Raw genomic sequence first — 19,120 nt, forward strand, 5'->3', positions numbered from 1 at the left:
GTAGACTGTATCTTATGTTGAAAGTGCATTAAGAAAGAGATGTGAGACTGCAAGGAGCAAATCTTCTTAGGCAGCAGTGAACAGTCTGTAGGATGAAACCAAGAAGAGGAATAACAAGTGAAGATAAAGCCAATGATTAAATGATGGAAGCTGAAGAAGGAAAACTGGAGACAGGCTCAGAGTGGTAAGAAAATATTATGTATATTTGAAATGGTTAGGAAAACTGCTAAGAAGGTGTTTGGTGTATGTGGAGGAAAGAGGACAAGCAGAAGGAAGTATAAGTATTCAAAGGACGAGGTTAGCAAAGGAAAAGTGGAAAAGTCAGGAAGATCAAAATAAACAAGAGACCAGGCGAACAGCAAACAGCTGGCAAAAGGAAAAAGACTTACAGACAGGAGACAGTGGACTGTACCATACCACAGCACTTTATCCAGCACTTATAAAAACAAAGCCAATGAATGGAGACAGGTGGTTGGTCCAGGTGAAGCACCTGTGGAGAAAGAGCAGCTCTTTTGACAGGATTGTTTAACATAAGCCTGCAGTCAGAGGAGGCTCGAGCAGTGGAGGAGCGAGTGGTGGTTCTGATCAACAAGGATGATGTGCAGAGTCATACCATGAAGGTGTGGGGAAAGAGCTGTTTCAGCGAGCTTAGGAAGAGAGGTGATGGCTGTGTGCTGACAAACAGAACTACACATGTAATGTCTGCAGATTTCTTCACAGCTATGTTTCCCCGTCCCCCCACCTCCGTCTCAGACCCACGCTTCCTCTTCTCCACTGTTCTTAGGAGGGTAATTACACTTTTCTGTTGTCTTAATTTGAGGTTTAACAAACATCTACTATGAAAATGGTGATTTCAGGGAGTGTCCACGCGGGGCTCGAGATAGGAATGGTGTTGCACAATAACTGGGATTCAAATAGAAGCATTCTGTTTGTGGCTACTCTCATAACTCTGATGAAAATTACATGTGTGCACTTTATACATACTATTAGAAGACATGATACCTGGAGTAGTGAGACGTGAACTACCCCGGAGGCCCGATGTCGGAGGTCCTTACCATGCAGACTGGAGGCTGACGGTTTTCAGCGGTTTCATTGGATGATACATGACAAACAGCAAACACAGCTGTGTTGTCAGTTTCACGATGGTGCATATGGAAATGTTGATCTCTAAGTATCACATTAAAAAAAACTATGTATCAGGATATTTTTTTAAACTTTTTAAAGTCTGTGTGTCTGTCTGTGTGCACACCAAGGACACAGTGGGTGATGTGTGGAAGCAGAGCTCCTGAGCAGAGTCCACACAGAGCAGAGAGACAGCGAGCTGAGCGAGCTGGAGAGGTAACGCTCTCTGCCCTCAGACCTGTCTCAGGACCTGACAGGTGTGGTGTACCACCACTGTGTTACCACATATTAATATTCATCACATGTTTCCTGAGGGAAGTTTTCTCTCTGTAACACGTCCGTTCTCCACAGTTCTTTTATTTTAGTCCAAGGCCAAATGTGAAGTTAGAAGTAGTGAGCAGCAAAGGCTGACACGAGACCCAGGTAGGTGCCCAGCTACTGCTGTCACAGCTCCTCCCACATTTCAAAGGTTCGATGAAACACAGAGGGTCTCACAGCCGTGGGGTCCCTTTGTCTCCAGCTGTGGACCAACAATGCAGGACGTTTCTTTGTGGGACGTTCACTGATAAAAAACAAACCAACAGTAAATGAATGGTGACTGGCCTCCCTGATGTTGTCCTTCTTGTTTTGGAGAATGATGGAGAGGCTGAGAGCAGCACTCAGACAGCGAGCGTGGCACACCGTCATTTTACACATGTGAGAGAGACATGTGTGACAGCTCGTCACTGACACTAACGCCTGCACACACACACACACGGTCAGTGTTGTGATCTCAGGCACCTGCACAGCCCTGACGTTCACTGACCTCTTTTATCTTCCACTGTGGTCTCAGGGACACTTTTCCCACACTTCAACATGTGTGTAGTACTAATGTTTCAGATCCTCTGTGTGTGTGTGTGTGTGTGTGTGTGTGTGTGTGTGTGTGTGTGTGTGTGTGTGTGTGTGTGTGTGTGTGTGTGTGTGTGTGTGTGTGTGTGTGTGTGTGGGCTCACTCCAGGCTTTCACTTCATTACCAACACACAGTGATTAAGCTTGCCCAGCAACACATCAGAAAGAGTGGGGAAAGTAGGAGGAGAGAGGAGAGCAGTGTAACAAGATAAAAGAATGGAGAATGAGTAAGAAAGATAGAGGCGAGAGGAGAAAGATGGAGACAGGATGTGAGGGGGTGAAACTGACAGAGTGTGTAGGTAGGCGCCGAAAACCTGAAAAAGAAATGAACAAATAGAGAGAGAGAGAGTGTGTGTGTGTGTGTGTTTGGGAGAATGTGGGCAAATTTGATGGATAGAAAAACATACAAAGTGAGTTATTTGGTGTTTATCTGTTTGAAGCTGAAAACACTTTGAACCAATAACATTAGAGAAGTGCATCAACTACTAAAACAAACACACACACACACACACACACACACACACACACACACACACACACAGAGTAATCACAGCTAAGCACCACAGCTGGCTGGTTCCCAGGATTGACCCACCCTGTGATCAGGGCCAGGTTTTTGTGAGTCCAGGTCCTGAATGTAAGGCCTACAGACAGCTGCCTGTCACATCTGTAATGTCTGTAATGTTCTTCATCTGTAATGTTTTTCACACCACCTGGTGTGGAGAACATGCCCTCCACAGAGTTCCTATGATGGGAAACCGTTTGTTTGGCTCCTGTATCAGGTCATAAAGATGGTTTTTAATGCAGTGGAGGTGACAATAGACTCATTCTTGGAGAGGAGCTGCAGTTTCCTGCAGGCTTTTGGAAGTCTGGATTTCACATGGTGTCAAATGTTAAACATCGAGATTCTCTTGTAGGTACATAACACCAGACACAGTGTGTAAAAGTCTTGGATGATTCAGCCTTTACAAGGAGCATCATCATCATTCAGACTCCTCCCACCAACAGTAAGCCGGAACCATCTGAACAGTGGTAAGGCTCAATCAGCCCTCCTCGAACAGTCCACCTGCTCAGAGTTTTTCAACCACACCAACACAATTGACGCTCATCACCCTTCCTACACACCACATTTAGCTTCTGTGATTCTCTGTTTTAAATGAAATCCCACTTGAAAGATCACCATTTTGACTCAGTGGAGGTGAGCAGCAGCAGTGTCTCAGAACACAGATGCTGTGGGTTGTGCGTCCCCACTGATCCAGTGTAGACATTAAAATACTTTAAAATAAGAATACAACTTTTTTGGCAGAATAGCTGGAGCTCATGTTCACTGTGTGAAGCATGAGGCTGGGCACACACCTTGATCTATGACATCACGTAATATGGTCATTGTTTAATGTTCAACTATAAGAAAATGGTACCCGTGGTCTGGCACAGCCTCCAAATCCCAGATGGTCACATCTATTTTAGGGCTTCTTTTCACCCAGCTTTCTAAAGAGAAAACAGTGAAACGCAGCATGACGAGCGAAGCTGGGTACCTGTGGTTTTTCTGTGCCCGTCTGACTTCATTGTGTTCTTAGAAAATGTCCTCAGCGCACATTTGAACAGGATGAGGGACGAATGTGAAACCATGGAAACAAATCAGACAAAAACTCTGGCTGAATCACTCAGGCATAATTATTCTGCTGCCTCAACCTTCTTCGTTCTGTTGTTTGGCTTCATCGCTACACAGAAATACAGCAACACGAGCCCAAGCTTCTGTTTCACATCTGGCCAAATGTTGGTGCAGATGTGTTAGAATATGTTTGTGCTTTCACGTTACCTATTCAGTGACATCAGGCTATCACACACTGATGATGGATGTCAAATATGTGCCATTAAGTCCTTTGTCTTTTTGGTGATTTTGATTCACACAGAATCACTCACTGGGTTTTGCTCTTTGCCTCGCCCCCTCCCTCCCTGCCTCCCCGGGACCAAGTGGACATGTCAGACCCTACCAGGGGCTGTTTCCCTGGATAACACAGCTCCCAGGATCAGAGGGGACACATAAACTCCTCCACTGTGGAAATGTGGGTGTGGGGGTGTCTACACTTGTGAAAATGTGCCTTTTTTATTTGACTTCATGGCTCCACTCTCAGTGAGTAAAAGCAACTGTTATATGTAATACACTCTGTTTGTTTTCACTCAGCTGGAGAAGAAAGAAGTGACGCCGCCCTTCAAACCTCAAATCTCTGATGAGTACGGCCTAGAAAACTTTGACACGCAGTTTACTAATGAACCAGTGCAGCTAACACCAGACGATGAGTAAGTACTGCTTTTCAGCTCAAACACAGCCTTTATTAAAGTCAAGCTTATGTGAATAAAGTTTCATGTGTGGAACTGCACGTCTGTCTTAACGTAAGCATGACTGTTGTTTTGTCAGTACATGATGATAACTCTTTACTGTGATCAGTTACTGCCATCATCAAGCACTCAGAAGAACTGTATGGAGGGTTCTCACAGATAACTCCATATTTTTGTTCTTGGACTCCCTTAGAGTAGCTTTGCATGATTCCCAGTTCAGAATAAGTCTTTGTTTTTCTTATACGGAGCATTCAGCGCTGTGTGCAGCAGTGAAAACATAATAATATCACAGCTTAAACACAGGTTGTCCTGTGTCTTTGTGGATCATACCATATGATAGACGGAGTAACATATGGTTCAAGGTGTGGGTGGGATTACATCGGGGTCGGCTCTGAGCTCCTCTAGTTTGCAGCAGCGATAGACAGCTAGTGAGGTCACAACTATCCATAGACACTGATGTTCCCAAAGGACAGTGGGATCTGCCAGAGCAGGGAGCAGGATCAATCAGATTCAATTCAGTTTTATTTATACAGCGCCAAATCACAACAACAGTCGCCTCAAGGTGCTTTATGTTGTACAGTAGACCCTACAGTAATACATCAGTCATATGAGCAAACACTTTGATGAGGGTGGGAAGGCAGCTCTTTATGTCTTTAAGACATTCCTGCAGTTTAACTAATTGGTGTGTGTTATCTGGGTTCATAGATAGATAGAGCTGGGTGTCATCAGCATAGCAGTGAAAATTTATGCTATTTCTTCTAATGATACTGCCAAAGGGAAGCATGTATAATGTAAACAGAATGTGTCCTAGCACTGAACCCTGTGGAACACCATAATTAACCTCAGTGTGTGAAGAGGACTCTCCATTTACATGCACAAATTGAAGTCTATTAGATAGATATGATACAAACCACTGCAGCGCAGTACCTGTAATACCTACAGCGTGCTCTAATCGCTCTAATACAGGTGGATGAGACCGTTGAGAGGTGGAGGTAAGATCTGGAGAGAGAGGAATGAAAATCAGCAGAATATGACAGAATAATGAGTGTGAATGAGACAGAGGCACGGGCAGCTACAAGGAGCAGAGAAGAGTTTAAATGCCTGTAGTCAACCATCCAACAACAGACAGAAGAAGAGCGTGCAGGCAGAGTGGAGTAGGTGCAGATGAGTATCATGGGTGATTTGTGAAAGCAAATATTCAGAAGATGGTAATGAGCTGGAGGTGGGAGAGATTCACTGGAATTGACCGGGATGGACAGGATTAGAAATGAAAGGAAGAGGAAAGATGTAAGTCCCAGGACTGCTGCTCCTGTGTTTCTCATACAGATGTGCAGCAGCCACTATAGAGGTGTTCAGTGGAGACAACAGTCCATCCTGTCCTGGTCACACAGAGCCTAAAAACAGAGCTCACTCTGTAACGTCACACAAACACTGGGTGGACCATCTTCCCAACAGACTCCTGCATCCAATAAAGAATGCCCCCATGTGAGTTTCCAATGTTGGGGGGTTGTTTTGATTAATGCAAACATGCAGCTCCAGGATCTGAGTGGAGCCCTTGTTTAAGGCTGAACTTTGAAGAGAAAAGGCTTAAAGATATTACACAACCACGGACACACTGAAGGAACACATCATCCTGTTTTCCTCTCTGTGTCACTAAATAGATTCCATAAGGCTTTGGCAGCAGATCTATCCCAGCCAATGTTAGAAAACATCATGTTGGTTTGATTCTCGATGCTCCAAAACTTGAATTTCCCCTTCTGAGGATTTATGGAGCTTGTGATCATGATGGCAGGAACACAATGCCTTTATGGAACGGTTCACATAAGTCCGAGTTGATAATACGGACAGAGGTGTTACTGTCTGGCTGTGACAGTTACATGGTGGACTGACTAAAGGCTCTTACAGGATGGAGTAAGACGTTTGTGCAGCAACAAAAAGCCGAGGTCACCAAAACCAAAATATGACAGTGCAGTATTAAACAAAGTGTCACTGCAGAGTAGGAAACCCTGTCAGCACGTGTGATCGAGCCACACTTCAGTGGCCTTGGTGACTTGTTTCGTGCGTCGGTGTACACTGTGAACGGTTTTCCTGGAGCATGTGCACTGGTAGCATTGTTTCCCTCCTAACAGCACTGCTCTTCATTACTGTTTCCCTCCCTGTTTCCTGTTGGCATCTGTCTTTGTTTTATGTGAATAACATACTTTCCCAGGAACAGCCTCTCACTGTCGTTCTCTAAACCTAAAAGAGAATTATGGATTTGATCAACTGGTCCCTGAGTGCTATTGACACCCTTTTCTCAACGAGAAGTCGGGGCTCGGGAGAGCCTGAGTGCCCTGGAGGGACTTTCCCTGCCGGTTACACGATGGACGGGTGGCAGAACTGGAGGACCGTGTGCCTGGCGGGACTGTCGATCGAGGACGCTGAAGATATCTACCTATTCGGAACCATGATAACAGGGTTCATGTTCATGCTTCAAGGAGCTTTATATTGTACAGTAGACCCTACAATACTACATACAGAGAAAACCCAACAATCACATGACCCCCTATGAGCAAGCACTTTGGCGACAGTAGGAAGGAAAAACTCCCTTTTAACAGGAAGAAACCTCTGGCAGAACCAGGCTCAGGGAGGGGTGGGGCCATCTGCTGCGACCGGTTGGGGTGAGAGAAGGAAGACAGGATAAAGACATGCTGTGGAAGAGAGACAGAGATTAATAACAGATATGATTCAATGCAGAGAGGTCTATTAACACATAGTGAGTGAAGAAGAAACACCCAATGCATCATGGGAATCCCCGGCAGCCTACATCTATTGCAGCATAACTAAAGGAGGATTCAGGGTCACCTGGTCCAGCCCTAACTATATGCTTTAGCAAAAAGGAAAGTTTGAAGCCTAATCTTAAAAGTAGAGATACAGGGAGTGCAGAATTATTAGGCAAATGAGTATTTTGTCCACATCATCCTCTCCATGCATGCTGTCTTACTCCAAGCTGTATAGGCTCGAAAGCCTACTACCAATTAAGCATATTAGGTGACGTGCATCTCTGTAATGAGAAGGGGTGTGGTCTAATGACATCAACACCCTATATCAGGTGTGCATAATTATTAGGCAACGTCCTTTCCTTTGGCAAAATGGGTCAAAAGAAGGACTTGACATGCTCAGAAAAGTCAAAAATAGTGAGATATCTTGCAGAGGGATGCAGCAGTCTCAAAATTGCAAAGCTTCTGAAGCGTGATCATCGAACAATCAAGCGTTTCATTCAAAATAGTCAACAGGGTCGCAAGAAGCGTGTGGAAAAACCAAGGCGCAAAATAACTGCCCATGAACTGAGAAAAGTCAAGCGTGCAGCTGCCAAGATGCCACTTGCCACCAGTTTGGCCATATTTCAGAGCTGCAACATCACTGGAGTGCCCAAAAGCACAAGGTGTGCAATACTCAGAGACATGGCCAAGGTAAGAAAGGCTGAAAGACGACCACCACTGAACAAGACACACAAGCTGAAACGTCAAGACTGGGCCAAGAAATATCTCAAGACTGGTTTTCCTAAGGTTTTATGGACTGATGAAATGAGAGTGAGTCTTGATGGGCCAGATGGATGGGCCCGTGGCTGGATTGGTAAAGGGCAGAGAGCTCCAGTCAGACGCCAGCAAGGTGGAGGTGGAGTACTGGTTTGGGCTGGTATCATCAAAGATGAGCTTGTGGGGCCTTTTCGGGTTGAGGATGGAGTCAAGCTCAACTCCCAGTCCTACTGCCAGTTTCTGGAAGACACCTTCTTCAAGCAGTGGTACAGGAAGAAGTCTGCATCCTTCAAGAAAAACATGATTTCCATGCAGGACAATGCTCCATCACACGCGTCCAAGTACTCCACAGCGTGGCTGCAAGAAAGGGTATAAAAGAAGAAAAACTAATGACATGGCCACCTTGTTCACCTGATCTGAACCCCATTGAGAACCTGTGGTCCATCATCAAATGTGAGATTTACAAGGAGGGAAAACAGTACACCTCTCTGAACAGTGTCTGGGAGGCTGTGGTTGCTGCTGCACGCAATGTTGATGGTGAACAGATCAAAACACTGACAGAATCCATGGATGGCAGGCTTTTGAGTGTCCTTGCAAAGAAAGGTGGCTATATTGGTCACTGATTTGTTTTTGTTTTGTTTTTGAATGTCAGAAATGTATATTTGTGAATGTGGAGATGTTATATTGGTTTCACTGGTAAAAATAAATAATTGAAATGGGTATATATTTGTTTTTTGTTAAGTTGCCTAATAATTATGCACAGTAATAGTCACCTGCACACACAGATATCCCCCTAAAATAGCTAAAACTCAAAACAAACTAAAAACTACTTCCAAAAACATTCAGCTTTGATATTAATGAGTTTTTTGGGTTCATTGAGAACATGGTTGTTGTTCAATAATAAAATTATTCCTCAAAAATACAACTTGCCTAATAATTCTGCACTCCCTGTAGTCTGTCTCCTGAATCCAAACTGGCAGCTGGTTCCACAGAAGAGGGGCCTGAAAACTGAAGGACATGTGGGTGTTGGTGGCGTGCTACACACAGCTGGGTTTTTTTGGGCTGTTTTTGGTCTTTCAGAGTGAAGTTGTAACATGCGTTAAACCGTGTTTAAGAACAATGCGTGCCCACTGCAGCACCACATAGCTCATGCTCCCTCCATATTTCATATACAGTTTATGTGGAATTCAGCAGAATTTTACAAAGTATGGCTGAAAAACCTCTAGATTGTGTAACTCCTGGAGCTGTCCGCCTGCCGGGGGTCTGTCTGTCATGGCTTGTGATAATCTGTACCTCCGCAGTGTCTTGACTTGGAATTCACTCCAAAATAAATGACGCCCTTCGTGCTGTCACTAATTGGTATTATCACTGCAGAGCTGTTGACTGTGCTGCACTTGGCGGCCTTATTACATGCCCGTCATGATCTGCACCCACGGCAGATGTCTTTGGGAAGCATCCAGTTTGAAGTTTGTGCTGTTCAGCAGATATCAATGTTCAAAACCAGCCTTGGAGTGGCTGAGGCTCGCAGCTCATTAAAGGGCTGCAGCGAGATGTCTCTGAAGTTCATCCCAGCTCGTTTGTGTCAGACTTTGATGACGGGAGTCTGCGACTAACTCTTGGGAAGACGATCGTAGAAGAGGTCCAAATGGTGCAGTGGTGAGAAGAGAGAGAACGGGGTGGGGAGCACGTGACCAGTTCAGCAGCAGAGATAGCAAGTTGGCATCAAAAACTGCAGCACGTCAAAATAAGATGCACGGCTCCTCCCTGTGTCTCGCACTTTATCTCCCCACCCCCTCCTCTTCCCTGTTACCAAGGAGAGGGGCTGACGTTGCCCACTCTCGCTAGGAGGGGGTGATGCAAAAGCTCTCCAGTCTCCCCTCTCTCCCACTCATGATGGCTTTGGCACAAGAAGAAAGAGAAGTGAAAGCCATGAAAGGAGAGAGAAGGGTAAACCCTCCATGTTAGAGATTTACATTGCGACATTAAAAGCCAGGATGGCTGGGGGCCCTCGGCAGCGTGTGAGAGGAGTGCAGGAGAGGCTTTCTGTGCCAGCTCCCTATCTTAGAAAATGGCCAAGCTCTGCCTGTGCTTAGGAAACGAGGCCTTTGTCTTCACTAGCCTTGATCCTTAGTGATGGATTTCAAGAGCCTGAATATATAGCAGCTAGGACTATAGTACTGCTTTAGTGTGGCACGTCCTCACAGAGCCGGTGACGTGTTTGCAGCAGCTCACTTTTTTCGTTAAATCCTTTTTTCCCGTTCTTGGATGAACAGATCTTTCCAGACTTGTGCAGTCATACTCTTCACTACGTTACTTTGCATTCACTGATGCTGCATGTCTGTCTGTGATGTTCACTGGCAGGTGTTGCAGCTAGTTTCATTGTTTTAGTAATTGCACGAATAATTTGAATCATGCATGTACATCCAGCCCCAACTGTGTGATGCTGTTGTATCATTATGGACTAAATCTCTGATATATTCACTTCATCTTCACTTAGCTCACAGTCACCACATCGTAGCTAAAAAACCCCAACAATCAGACAACCTGCTATCAGCAAGCCCTTGGTGAGTCCACCTATCTATGCATTGAATTCAGTGCCACAGGGGGAGAGCCAGGTACACTGTGGACAGGCTGTCAGTCTGTCACAGGGCTAACACAGAGAAATAACCAGGTGCTCAGCACTGATGCCTCGCAGCAAGAAGGTCCTGGTTGGAATCCACCATCTGTGTGGAGCTTGTATGTTTTCCTCGCTTCTTTCCGACTGATGTGGCTTTCTCCCACAGTCCAAGATGAGCAGTTATTGGAGGTTAACTGGTGATTGTAATTGCATACATGTGTGAATGTGAGTGGTTTGTCTGTCTCAACTCAGGGGCAGCCATCTGCCACGAAAAGGAAGACTTTGAAATTGTTTCATTACCACCACCTTAAAGCCTTTAATAAGGATAAACTGGTCATATTTCAAACTGTGAGGCTCTTCTGTCCTGTCTCTGCTCTCTCCCTCACTTACCAGCAGGTCGCACTGGATGGCTGCCACACCTGAGCCTGGTTCTGATCAACTTCCTGTTTAAAGGCTGTTTTTCCCTCCTACCTTTGCCGACTGTTAGCTTATTACAATAAAGCGCCTTGTTGTGAATTGGCACTATAGAAGCAAAACGGAATTGAATTAAAATGTGTCTGACACGACTGTGAGTGTGAGAAGACGATGCAGGGTTTTGAAATTCACACCAAAGGTGCCGCTACTCAAAGTTTGAATTTCAGTGAGCTCAGCCTCAAGGTCAGAGGTCAAGCTTTCTGAAACTCTTGTGACTGTGATAACTGAAGCAGGAAGTCACCAAGGACATTCAAATGTAACTGTACGCACAGCTACGTGGAGGCTGAGGGGTAGCACCTGTTCACACACTCACACAGTGTGATAGATGCATCCAGGGCAAGTGTAAGAGTCAGGGTGAAAGAGTGTGTGTGTTTGTGTGTGTCTATGAGGCTTATAGTAAGAAAGTATTAAAGCTGTGTATATGTACCACTGTGTTCACTGTTAAGAATTAAAATGGTTCTGAGGGTGGGAGGAGATTCAACTCAATAATGGTATGGATGATGATAATGAAGTCGCACATAGTGTAATATACCTTTAGATCTGAGAAAACGAAACTCTTTTACTGGGACATTTACTGGGATATTTGCTTTGGCTGTTTCTAAAATGAAGTGTGGCTATCTAAGTCACCACTGTCAACACGACACATTCTTACTCCGCTAAAAGCACTTACAGAGCTGCACTTACAGAGCTGCACTACAGAGCTGCACTACAGAGCTGCACTTACAGAGCTGCACTACAGAGCTGCACTACAGAGCTGCAATTACAGAGCTGCACTTACAGAGCTGCACTACGGAGTGGTCCACTGATCTGCACTTACAGAGCTGCACTTACAGAGCTGCACTTACAGAGCTGCACTACAGAGCTGCAATTACAGAGCTGCACTTACAGAGCTGCAATTGCAGAGCTACACTTACAGAGCTGCACTTACAGAGCTGCATTACAAAGCTGCATTACAAAGCTGCACTTACAGAGCTGCACTATAGAGCGGTCCACTGATCTGCACTTACAGAGCTGCACTAGAGCTGCACTACAGAGTGGTCCACTGATCTGCACTTACAGAGCTGCACTTACAGAGCTGCACTACAAAGCTACACTTACAGAGCTGCACTACAAAGCTGCACTTACGGAGCTGCACTTACGGAGCTGCACTTACAGAGCTGCACTACAGAGTGGTCCACTGATCTGCACTTAGAGAGCTGCACTTAGAGAGCTGCACTACAAAGCTGCACTTACAGAGCTGCACCACAGAGCTGCACCACAGAGCTACACTTGCAGAGCTGCACTACAGAGCGGTCCACTGATCTGAATGCCAGCCCACATCACCGATGGCTCAGCTGCTCCATTTATAGTTGGGGAAACATGTCCAGGCCACACCGCAGCTTTCATTTCCCTAATGGAGACAGCTGTGTGAATTACAGCTGGTAGTGTACACCTGTAAGTATGTGAATTAGCTTAGTGCTCAGCTACAACTGTGACTGAGATGGACATGAGACAAATTTGAGGAAACGATGCAGACATAAACTTGAGCAACACGTTTGTATTTGGCTGTTTCTAAAATGAAGTGTGGCTATCTAAGTCACCACTGTCAACACGACACATTCTTACTCAGCTAAGGCGTGGACATAGCGTAAAAGAGTTCATAGTTTATTTTATTACTACCTGTAATTTATTGCAGATTACTTGTATTTGCTTAATTGTTTACTAAATGTTTGAGGTGTGAAATAAACCGCAATAGAGCAAAATATGGGTGTGTGTGGTTGGAAGATGTGTTTGTGCGGGGGGGGGGGACATTTTTGTTGTAAAACAAAGGGGGGCCTAGCAAAAAAAGTTTGGGAACCACTGCACTAATCAAAACTTTGAGTTCAAGTTTTGGCCAAACTGAACCCCAGAGGCTCCTCAGTTCCTGTGAAACCTGTTTGTGTGCTGTGATGATGGTAAATCTGGCTCGATTCAGTCATATGAACTTCTGGATCAGTTCTGCAATGAAACACACAAAAATGCAATTCACAGCTGAGGTTAGTAAGGTTAGTATTGAAGAATTGAAGAGTATTGAAGAATAACCTAATGTAACCTAATAACCACTGATCTCAGCCCACATCAGCTGATGGCTCAGCTGCACGTTTCCACAGAGGATGTGTTTTTGAGCTGTGTTAGCCTCCACACTGCTGGTTCGTTTGATCCTTCCATCCTTGTAAGACGATATCCATGACATGATGTCAGAAAAACAAAAACCACTGTGCAGATGAATCAGGAGCTGGCTGAATGCTTTATGTGTTTGTTTCTTCCACTAACGAAGGAATAATCTCAGGTGGAACTTTATAAACTGTGGATTAGGAGCAGCTGGGTAAAAAAAATGCAGTCCCTTAGCAACACTACCGCCTTCTCCCTACTGCAGCAACAGGCTGTTTACTCGTGCGTGCGTGTGCGTGCGTGTGTGTGTGTGCGCGTGTGTGTGTGTGTGTGTACATGTGTGGTTGTGTTGGCCAATGGAAGGGAGCGGGGCATGGTTAAGCTCTTGCCGAGGGGAGGCCTCTTGCTGGGAAAGGCCAAGATGTTTTCTCGCTGCAGACACGGAGCAGGGGGCTTTGAAGTTAAAACAATAGACACGTTCACTGGTCCTCTCCCTGCTCCACCAGGTGGGTGGGAGTCTCACTTTAAGGGCCACCGCTTTGTCAGATAGCTTGCAGATCCCACCCACAGAGAACACCAGGACAAGTGAATGAAACGCTATAGTGTCTTTGAGTGTGCAGACTGGAATATTGATGAAGCAAATATTTTCTCTCCATCTGATCTCATGTGAAGGACTCGCACTGTAGGAGTAGGTCAAGCAACAATAACGCCATTAGATTTAGAAAGTGGGCTTTTTTGTTTTCAAGTTTCAGGGAGAACGAGGAGGCAGAGTGAAAGACCACAGAGGGGGAAACACAAAGGAGAGTGGAGAAGGTTTGGGAGACGACCAAAACAAACAGTGTGTTCAACCAATGTAAATGGTTCTTTTTGCTGACTTGGAAAACGTGAAAGCGTTACCAGATGGAGACGAAGAGGAGAGAGTGCAGAAAGAGCCGTGGACACACTGATCCACAGAGCGATCCACAGTGTGATCCACAGACCTGCAGTCTTTCTAATGAATCCTCCAAAAACAAACCTGATGTCATACGTCAGCATTTTCCTTTAAAATCATTTTCAGCAGCACGACGTTTATCCCAATCAGAGTAAGAACAGCAGGGCATGTTTCAGATCTCTGTTACGCTGGTGTGGGCACTCTTCTGTCCACACACTCCCCACCCTGCTGCAGCCTTCACCTTATAGGACAGGCTGGCACATGGACAAATGCCAAACTTTAGGCATCAAGGTCAACAAGTGGCTCAGGCCACTTCATTAGGTAAACCTTGATATTAACAGCTTGGACCTCGCTTCATCCTCACAACTCTGCTAATTCTTTGTGCATTGCTCAGATGTGTTGGTCCATATTTACATGATAGCATCACACAGATGCTACAGAGTCGTCATGGTACACATTTCAAATTTGGTCATTGTGGAATCCATTTGAAAGGTTCAAGCCAGTTTAAACTAGTTCAGGCTGATCTGAGCTGTGCCAAAAAACTGTCTTCCACACCACATTACACCAAGTGCTGCTACAAGGAAGAATGGATCCATGCTTTATGCTGATTAGCATTTTGTGACCATTGTAGCAGAAATGGAGACTCAAATCAAATCAAATCAAATCACTTTTATTGTCACATCACATGTGCAGGCACACTGGCACAGCACATGCGAGTGAAATTCTTTTGTGCGAGCCCCACAAGCAACAGAGATGTGCAAACACAACAACACAAACGAGCAAAATACAAGAATGCAGACTAGGCAGCGTTTTTCTAATCTTCTATTGTCCAGTGTTGGTGAGCTTATGTGAACTGTAGCCTCAGTTTCCTGTTCTTAGCTGACAGGGGGGGCATACACTGTGGTCTGTGCATTCTGCTCTGACCTCTGGCATCAACAATTTGTGCTGAGAGAACCGCCGCTCACTCATATTTTCTTTTTTCCCTCAACCATTCTCTAAAACCAGAAAGATGATTGTGTGGAAAATCCCAGAAGAGCTACACTTTCTGAATTACTGAGTCAATCACCTTGCTACATTCTATCATTTCAATCATTTCTTAAAGCAAATTTAGTGGTATTTGTATCAGTAGGTACGTTCTACTGATACCTGCACTGATTGCCAAGAAAATGAAAACAGAACCATAACTCAGTGGGTACAGAGCCTGAAAATGTTCTAAACAATGGTCTGCAATTCAACATGGACATTCCCCCACCCCTCCAAAAAACATCATTTTACTTCCTTTAGATTCCAAACCTGGAAAAAGATGTGGTGACGCTCACCTGAGAGACGCCAGGAGCAAACCTGGTTTACTCTCAGTAGCTCTGTGGTAAAACAAGTCCTCTAATTGTTCTTTCCATCCTTCTCTCCTCAGGGACGTCATCAAGAGAATAGACCAGTCCGAGTTTGAGGGATTTGAATACATCAACCCCCTGCTGCTAGCCACAGAAGAGTCTGTATGAAGGAGAAACCAGCGTCCTCCTCCGAGCTGCTGTTCAAAAACAGAAACAAACAAACAAACTTGCAAGCCAACTCAACTCAGAAAGGCGACAACAAGGAGGAAGTTCCCCCTGGACCTGTCCACAAGGCAAACGGGAGGAGGGAGAGTTTTTCCCTGGGGAGCCGGACGCCAGACTACAGGAACATTCCCTGACTTTATGCTGTCTTCTCCTTTTCTTTGTTTGGTCCTGTTGTCCCTGTCAGTCCATCCTCGTGTCAGAGCAGGACTGGCTGTGTGAGCGTTTCATTCTGTGCCTGCCACCATCAACACGTTTCAGCCCATCTCACGCCCTGGATGAATACGACGGCTCTACGGAACAACTTTAAATAATTTTACGTGCAATTTTTTATTCTTCTTTTTTTTTTTCTATCTTGGTAGGGGGGCCACGCCTCACACACACAAGAATGTACAATGACAAAGGAGAAAATGTTGTTATTGTGTATTATGATGTAGCTAGTGAATCCAAAATTGATGATGCCTTTTATTGATGCAAGCGGCACATGTTCCTCCATAACCACAAACTTTTCTTTGTGTTCTGTTGTTTTCACAAACAAGGGGGTGACAACTTTTTATTTAAGAAGTGCCTCAAAGATCAAATGATTTCCCGTGTCTCTGACTGCACCTCTATCTGTTCACCTGTTACGGCTGCAGCAGGTAACGCAGCTGAAACTCTGCCAGGGTATGTCCGAACTCTCGTCCAGCGTATGGAGCTCGCTAAGCTGCCTCAGTCCCCACACACAAACAAACCTTCTTATTTTTAACGAATCGTTCAAATAATCAACATTTCCTGTGAATGTGTAATTGACACAAGCAGCTGGGAGGAGACCTGACCTCTTTCCTTACACATGTGTAATTGTAATATTTCCCAGTGAAGGTCCGCGTTATCGTCACATAGGTGAGGAGCAGCAGACAGACTTGGCCCATGCCTGCTGTCAGACGTTGGCTTCAGCTTCCACAGTAAATGCAGCTTTGGGTTCCTCCTCACCAGGTGCTGCTGCGTGACCATCTGTGTGACCTGCTGGGGGAAACTGGTCACCGTTTCCTTTATGTGCTCACTGTGTGGTTCCATGTCTACAGTGACCTGCTGCAACGACAGCTGGAAATCTGTTTGCAAGTCTAAATGAAATGGGAGAACAGCAGAAAAGCCATGAGAGCTTTTCCGTGGTTTTCACAGACATTAGTGGGTCTTCCCTGTGTGGGGGAACAAAGCTTTTTTGGGTTAAATTCCAGGTGTGTTACTTTGGAGTTTGTCTCGACGCCCAGTCAATCTCAGCAAAGGCCGCCCTCCCTGAGCCTGGTTCTGGCAGAGGTCTGTTCCCATTAAACAGGCGTTCTTCCTCCCTACTGTTGCCAAGCTCTGTTTATAGAGGATCATCTGATTGTTGAGGACTATGCCTACAGTACTAGAGATACTGTAAAAAAGTGCCCTGAGACAACTGCTGGGGCGCTAAAGAAAGAAAAGTGGGTCATTCCCAGTCTCAGCTGTAATGTTGTGGATGAGTGTTAGTCAGGGGTTGGAGGATTAGGTCACTATTATAATTCATGCCCTCCATCATGCAGCTGCTGGTGCACAACAGCTATAAAACCAGTACGAAGCCATGAGTTTGTCTTTACTATATAATGAAGTTTTCAGGACACTTTAACTCTGTATACTGCCTCCTTTTATACACAGCAAGCAACATATCAGTACCTAACTGAAGCTTTGATGTTTTAATGCTGGGACATCAGTGAGCACACATTCATGTCTCCAACACAACTCAGTGCTTCTGATGCAGGCTGTGTGTATCTGCATACATGTTCTTCTGAGGGAGGAGAAGCTCTCAGTTAGCTGTTTGTGATTAAACTTGACCCACGCTAATTTAATACCCTCATAATAGGATTAATTAGCTGATCAGTCACAGGGCCTCAATTAGCTGCAGGCCCTGTACAGGCAGGGAGACGGCGTAATGAAGTTCCAGTCACAATGAAAATACACACCTCTAATCTAAAGAAGCATCCTCCTCCTCCAACCCCGACACTCCATCTCACAGACTGTATTTTATTACCTGCACACAGGTGATACATTAGTGATGCTGTTTTTCCCCTTAAGGGACCAATGGATAAACTGGAAGCTCTTGACTCCACCTTACAGAACATGAAGGCCGCTCAAACCCCATGAAGGATTATTGAACTACAGTTCTGCTTTTACATAATGCTGGCCAGGTCTGCTTCATTTAGCTTCATCGCATCTTTGTAAATATGTGTAATTATTAAAAATCAAACTGGTTTTCTGTGAACCGAGTCCTTTTTTCTCTCACTGACGTCCTTTATTTGTGCCGACAACAGCAGGAAGATCTGTGCAGATGCTATAGATTTCTATGCGAGTGAACACTTGGGCTCATACAGCTCCTCTGATCAGCCCTCAGCTCTGTTCATGCAGAGAAGCACAGTCACCCTGAACCTAACGATACTGGGCTCAGTCACACTCGGTGAAAAATGATTTGCCCCTTCCTGATTTAACAAATAATTTAATATTAGACAAATAATCTGAGTATTATATTATTTATTTATTAAGATCTGCCTTTTGTGAAAAGGCAGGTTTGCATAAGTGGTTGAACATTAGCTGTGGTGTCCCACAAGGTTCAGTATTGGGTCCCAGACTGTTTCCTGTGTGTATCACTGACATGTGTAGAGTGACAGACATACTGAGGTTTGTTGTGTTGCACATGATACAGCCGTTCTTGGAGGTTGTCAGTGAAGAAACTGATAAATGTTGGTTTGATCAAAAAGAAGTTCTCTTTGAATTTATCCCAAACCAAATTTATGTTGTTTGTAAATTAAATTGAGAAATGTATATAAATGTGGAACTAGATGTTGATAAGGTATCCACTGAAAAGGTCTTTCCTATATGGGAACCACATAACAAACAGGTGTGTAACGAGATGGCAAACACCGTCGGGATTTTGGGAAAACCAAGGCTCATCCTAACCAATGAAAGACTGCACACACTGTTACTGCCATATTTATATTATTGTGGTGAACTCTGGATGTTCCCCACAAAACATATGCACAATGCAAAAAGAGCAGTAAGGATCATACATCATGTACATTTGTCCAGTAAAAGCACTGCTTGCACCTGCTCCCTGGGACTATAGATACAGCAGCTGGAAATCCAGGCAGCAAGAATCAGGACTGAATGAGAATAGTCAGGCTCATGTGTTACACTGCAGTCACACCATCAATGCAGAGAAATGAAGAACGTGACATTGTAGAACTGCATTAGATAGCTGCAGAGTATACCAGGGTGGGTGACCTTGCGAGCACAGCTCTACTTGTGTGGGTGTACGTGCACTGCAGTGCCGTCATGAATGAAGCCGACCGGATCATCTTGAACTCAAAGCTAATAAAGATTACAGTTACTTTTACAAGAAAAAAAAGACACACAGGTTACAGTGTCTGTTACTGAGTTTTAAAGTAAAGTGTACACTCAGTACGACTAATCAGCCATGAAAACATGGTGTGCTCGTGCACCGAAGAAGTTTCCTCATCTCACTGCAGCTCAGTCAGCAGAGTTCTCTGCACAGGCT

At 44.9% G+C, this 19,120-nt stretch overlaps 1 protein-coding gene across 1 annotated transcript in view; it reads left to right on the top strand.

The window, feature by feature from the left end:
* LOC146611146 (protein kinase C zeta type-like) overlaps positions 1-16,291 on the top strand; it is a 52,488-nt gene extending 36,197 nt beyond the window's left edge. Inside the window, exons 14-15 of the mRNA XM_085344379.1 lie at positions 4,193-4,308; positions 15,429-16,291. Coding sequence (XP_085200505.1) covers positions 4,193-4,308; positions 15,429-15,516 — 204 coding nt within the window. The 3' untranslated portion in view covers positions 15,517-16,291. The remainder of the gene's footprint in view (positions 1-4,192; positions 4,309-15,428) is intronic.
* Positions 16,292-19,120: the final 2,829 nt, after the last annotated feature.

The sequence above is a fragment of the Diplotaxodon limnothrissa genome, linkage group LG20, assembly GCF_057381915.1.
Source record: "Diplotaxodon limnothrissa isolate DT_005_m linkage group LG20, D_limnothrissa_male_GT1.1, whole genome shotgun sequence".
Taxonomy (NCBI): Eukaryota; Metazoa; Chordata; class Actinopteri; order Cichliformes; family Cichlidae; genus Diplotaxodon; species Diplotaxodon limnothrissa.